At 55.5% G+C, this 5,271-nt stretch overlaps 1 protein-coding gene across 4 annotated transcripts in view; it reads right to left on the bottom strand.

Annotated features, from left to right (window-relative positions):
- Positions 1–5,271, bottom strand: part of SSH1 (slingshot protein phosphatase 1) — a 45,700-nt gene that overhangs the window by 24,207 nt on the left and 16,222 nt on the right. For 3 of the 4 annotated variants that reach the window (XM_026859641.1, XM_026859640.1, XM_026859642.1), the window contains exons 13-14: positions 4,227–4,833; positions 7–3,760 (exon numbers count right to left, since the gene is read on the bottom strand). In XM_026859641.1, coding sequence (XP_026715442.1) covers positions 2,486–3,760; positions 4,227–4,833 — 1,882 coding nt within the window. In that variant the 3' untranslated portion in view covers positions 7–2,485. Of the gene's footprint in view, positions 1–6; positions 3,761–4,226; positions 4,834–5,271 lie in introns of those variants that run through there. The other variant, XR_003399524.1, reaches the window with a different exon arrangement.

Genomic DNA, 5,271 nt, shown 5'->3' on the forward strand with positions numbered 1-5,271 from the left:
CAGCCCCCGGCCCCAGGAGCGAGAGCCGAGTCCCAGCGCCGGGCAGGGGGACGGTGAGCCAGGCCCCGGGAAAGCAGCGGTTTGTTGGCGGCAGAGCTTGGCAGGCACTCAAGAAAACAGGAAGGAAATAGATTATGTTCGCTCACATCAGTTAACGGAATTTTTCTGAATTTATTTAAATCTGACCCTCGCTTCTTCCCTTGCCCGTGAAGCGTCTGCGGCGCTGAGAAAGGTGCCGGCGTAACGTAGAGCGGAGAAAAATAAGGGTGTGAGTGGCCCTCGTGAGCCACGGGCCGGGGCCACACGGGCCCTCCCAGGCAGCTGCTCCCAGCCCCGGGGCCACCAACTGGCCCCAGGGCCACCCGCCCCATCACTGGGCTCTGAACACGGCCCAATGTTTTCTCAGCCCGAAAAAGCAAAAAAGCTTGCGCAGGTTTTTCAGGGTTTCCTCACCACAGCAGCTTTTGCTTCAAACCAGCTTTCAGGGGTGAAACGGGAAGTTGTGCCTTAAGTAATAACGTACGTCGAATTTAAGACTCTTTAAGGAGGGACGTTTATTTACTGATTGCCAGTCCCTACAATTCCTCAGGTTTAATATAAAAATGTGGGGTCTTAGCTTAAGGAAAAAAAAAAAAAAGGTCAACTCTGGGCATTTAGGCCAGTAGAACACATGGCTCCCTTTCTCAAGACAGTGGATTTTTGATCAGTACAGACTCAGAACGACTGCTCTCTGCCCCGCCTCAAAGAGGGGATTTTCTAGAATGGCTTTTGATGGGAATTCTAAAACAGGAGCGAGCTCACGCTCCCAGCCTGGTTGTTATAGGAGCAAATCCACCCGTTTGCCACTGCTGACCCCTGAGATCTGTTCTGACCCCAAAGCCTCCCCCCGAAGGCACAAGCAGCCAGCGGGGAGCGCGGCGGGACTCGGAGCACATCCCCTACGCACACCTCCAGCTCCTCCCTCCCGCCGCGGCCAGTGCACCCTGCACAGGGCGCTCCTGCCCCAAATACCAAAAAAACGTTCAGTCCACGGAGCACCCGCCAGCTGCTGCGTTTCCAGCGTCCCCCACGGCACCAGGAGCAGCACACGGGAACACTGGTCTGAGAGCGGTCCCCAAAAACCAGCGTCCGCGCTCCCCATGCTCCCGCCAGCCTTCCTCCCACAGGAGAGCTGGCGCTCTTTGGGGAGCGCCCATATTTCTGTTTGCCTTCCCCAAAGGGGGGGTGGGTGTGTCAGGATTTACGCTTCGCCACCCCGGGCAGGAGGTGGGTGCAGCCCCACAAGAGCTGGGACACGGGACACCTGCGCTGGGGCCACCCAGCACCAATAAGCCCTTGCCCCGGATTGCGTCCACAGGCCGCCGGCACACCAAGGCGCCAGGAATTGTTCTGCCAAACCAACAGCAACGATCAGAAAAGAGACACGTTCCCCTATCGCCTGCTGGGATTTCAAAGGCGGGGGACACCGGGAGCGCCGGCCCTCCCGCTGGTCACCACCACCCCGGCAAAGAAGGGTCCCCACGAGGATCCACAACACCGACACAGCATCACACAAAGCTTCACTAGCCTCCACGGGCACTTACTGGCCAGGCTCGTCACGAGTCATCGCGACATGACAATACACGACAGCAAAAACACCCAAAGAACACGACACCTCTCCACGTGAGCGTAAGCCCGCAACAACGACACAGTCTGGGGGTCACCCCGGCCCCAAGGGGAGGCTGTGACGAGTCACCCGGTCACGCAGCGAATAGGGACCAAGGCCAGCAGGTCACAGCCCACACCCACACAACTCGACACTCCTTCACATCACAGCCAGGTCACGCGGCGCCGCAAAAGCCTCCGGCTCCACGCTCCTCCCGGCCTTTACAGCTAAGGGAAAACCTTCAAACAACGGTAAGTACTGTGGGAAAAGCCTTTTTTAAAAAGAAAAAACCAAACACAAACAACAAACCAAGACTAAAGTCGGCAAGAACAGAGGTAGTGTTCATGTCACCATTTTAAGGATTTTTCCACAAGTGCCCTGTTTTAAACTCGAGACTTGCGTTCCGTAAAAAAAAAAAAAAAAAGTCATGACTAATTATTTCGTCGAGTCTTTGAAACAGGATATTTCAGCATTTTATATATATAGATAGATAAATAGATACAAATATCTATCTATATATACACACACACAAAACCACATTCTTATACTTGGCAAACAGCACTAGAAATAGCATCCTGCAGGACAACAGGCAACTCACAAAGTCCTCTTCTAAGCCATGCAATACATTTTATTTTCCCTTGTGCCATTCATCATGACCCATTATGTTGTGGTTTTTGTTTGTTTTTTTTTTTCCTCCCCACTTCGACTACAAGGAGGGGAAGAAGAGGGGGCATCAGATCAACCACTGCAAGTCAGATGATAAAACTGCATCGGTGCAATGAATAAACGCCATAAAAAAAATACCCAAATCCACCCCCCCTGCTCCCCCCGCAGAAGGCATCAACTTTTGCCCATCCAAAGCGTGTTCTTCAAGTTCCCGACCGCCGGCTTCGCTGCCAGCTTGGCGGCGACCTCTGCGCTCCTCAGCGCGGCCTGTGGCTCACAGAGCACAGAAGACTCGCTTGAAACGGCCTCTTTTGAGTCCGTCACGGTTGACACATCCATGTCACTCGATAAGTCCTCGGAGGACAAGTTCAGACATCCGAGCTTGGCGAGGGAGTTGGACCTTTTCAGAGGAGAGGACACAGTCAAGCCGGCCAGCCGCAGCCTGGTCTCGATCTCCTGAGTCCGCTGCTTCACCAGGCCGGGTTTGCCCCGCACGCTGTGGATGCTGTCGCTGCTGGAGCTGCGCGTCAGGTTGGAGCTCCGGGAGGAGGAGGGGGTGTAGCAGATGGTCTTCAGGAAGTCCTTGGTGAAACTGCTCGTGTGCTCCAACCGACAGGCGACAGGCGTGGAGGTTTTCTGAGAGATCCCCTCCAAGACGCGTTTCACCTCTAACTTCTCCACGTCGTTTTCTGAGTCTCCGGGGATCAGCGGTGCCGCTCCCAGCAGGGGCACGAGGCCGTGAGGTGGAACCAGATCCTCGTTTTCCTCTGCGATGCTGGAGTCGACCCTGCTCAGGGGGCTGTCTCTGAGCAGCGAGGCGGCGGCCGAGGGCAGGTTCTTCAGCCGCTCCAGCTCTTTGGTGTGCTTCCTCACCAGGCCCGCCTTCTGCAGCTGAATGAGAGACTCCTGGTGCTGCATCAAGTAACTGTTTGCACTTGGCTTTTCCAAGTCTTTGCTGAACAAGTACTTGAGCTCCTTGCTGGGTTTGCTGTCTTTTCTGGCTAGAGCCTCTTCTTTTACCACTTCTGCATTAAGGAGGCTTCTGTCACAGTGCGAGTTTCTCCTGGGCAGCAGAGTTCTGACCGGGGTTCTTGGTGCATCTTTTCCTTTCTCCAAAACATCGCAGGGTTGATCGAGTGATTTGCAAGTGCCAGGCTCCAGCATACCAGTTCCTGCCGACAGAGGAAGCGCAGCCTCGTTATTTTTAGTTCTGATTGCTTCCTCGGAGCGTGTCTTGCTGGGCAGGTGGTCGGCCAAGTTGGAGTTGATGTGGGAGAGGAGGGCTGGCTGCGTGCAGATGGTGGTGCTGCGACGCGTGGTGCTGGCGTTCAGCTTCTCACATTGCTCCCCGAAGGAGTCGGGGGACAAACTGCCCGAGGAATACATACAGTCAGCACAAGACTGATAGGAAGGCTTGACCTTACTGAGGATCCCAAACACGGCATCGTGCTGCAGAAAAAAAAAAAAAAAAAAAAAAAAAAAACAGCTAAATGTGCATCAGCAATCGGCAGAGCGAGAGGCACAGACCACAAGATAAATTTACAGCCAAGCAGATCTGAAAGGAAGCCCGTCTCCACTTCTAAGGCCCTGCAGCAGGAATAAAAGCCACGTACTTTCTCAGCAGACAGTATCTCCAACGGAAGAATACCTACCGTTTCAAGCGATGGTCATGCAAGCGAGTTGCCCAAAGCAGTTTACAGGGCACCCGCGTGTGTGCGCTCGCTCTCTGGCATCTAAATCCACAGCTTGGGCAAGCAAAGCCATGTTCAGAAGCACTTCGAAAAGGAAGAAGCTCGTCATGGAATGAAAGCCTTTATCCAAGTCAAATGAAACCGTGCTATGAAGATGAGAAGAGTAGTTTCACTTGCAGTAGAGTCAGCCATGCTAATCACCTACATTTCAACTCCATACGCACCTCAAAATCCTCCGGGCAACTCCTTTTGCTGTTGTTGTTATTCAAGTTCTCCCTATTAAGCCTGCTCTCCTCCTTGTGCGTGGACAGACGCCGCTTCCACTTCTCCATCGGATTTTCCTCCCTGACGCCATCCTCCCCTGGCCCCCCGGGGCCCAGCACCATCCTTCCCTTCCGGGGGCTGAAATCCAGTTTCTTCTTCACCTCCTTCTCGGTGAAGCTGCTCAGCTCTGCTGTCTCCAGCGCTTTCCCCGTCTCCGAAGCTGCTGATGGAGGTTGTCCCGCCAGCGAGGCAGCGCGCTGCTCCGCGAGCGCTTCCCGCTCCAGCTCCTCCACGTGGAAAAACCCTCCCCTGTCCCCGGGAATCTTGTTCTCCAGCAGCGTGTCCGAGAGGCGCCGGAAGCAGTAATTAAACCCCACGGACACTTCCGTGCCGGCACGGTTGTCCAGGAACGCCGACTGTGAAGGCGTGTCCAGGTCAGCCAGGCGGTTTTCTAGGTCGATGTCCAAGCTCTCGAGCAAGAAGTCGCCCGACCCCGGGGTGCCGTCTGTGTTCTGGGGGAGGTTGCTCTCTGCCTGCTGCTTCCACAGCTTATTGTGGCGCTGCTTGCTGGGGGAAAGGACAAAGACACCAGTGACTCCCACTGAACTGTAGGATGCTTAGTCCCAGAACATTCACAGAATCCCAGAATCATCCAGGTTGGAAAAGCCCCTGAAGCTCCTCCAGCCCCACCATGACCCTCCCCCTGACCGTTCCCAACTCCCCCAGATCCCTCAGCGCTGGCTCAGCCCGACTCTTCAACCCCTCCAGGGATCCCGGGGACTCCCCCCTGCCCTGGGCAGCCCATTCCAACGCCCAACAGCCCCTTCTGCACAGAAATCCTTCCTCAGAGCCAGCCTGACCCTGCCCTGGGCAGCTTGAGGCCATTCCCTCGGGGCCTGGCGCTGGGGCCTTGGCTCCAGAGACTCAGCCCCCCTCTCTGCCCCCTCCTGGCAGGGAGTTGCCGAGGGCCAGGAGGTCTCCCCTCAGCCTCCTCTTCTCCAGACT

Source organism: Athene cunicularia (assembly GCF_003259725.1).
Source record: "Athene cunicularia isolate RWA chromosome 15 unlocalized genomic scaffold, athCun1 chr15_part1, whole genome shotgun sequence".
NCBI lineage: Eukaryota > Metazoa > Chordata > Aves > Strigiformes > Strigidae > Athene > Athene cunicularia.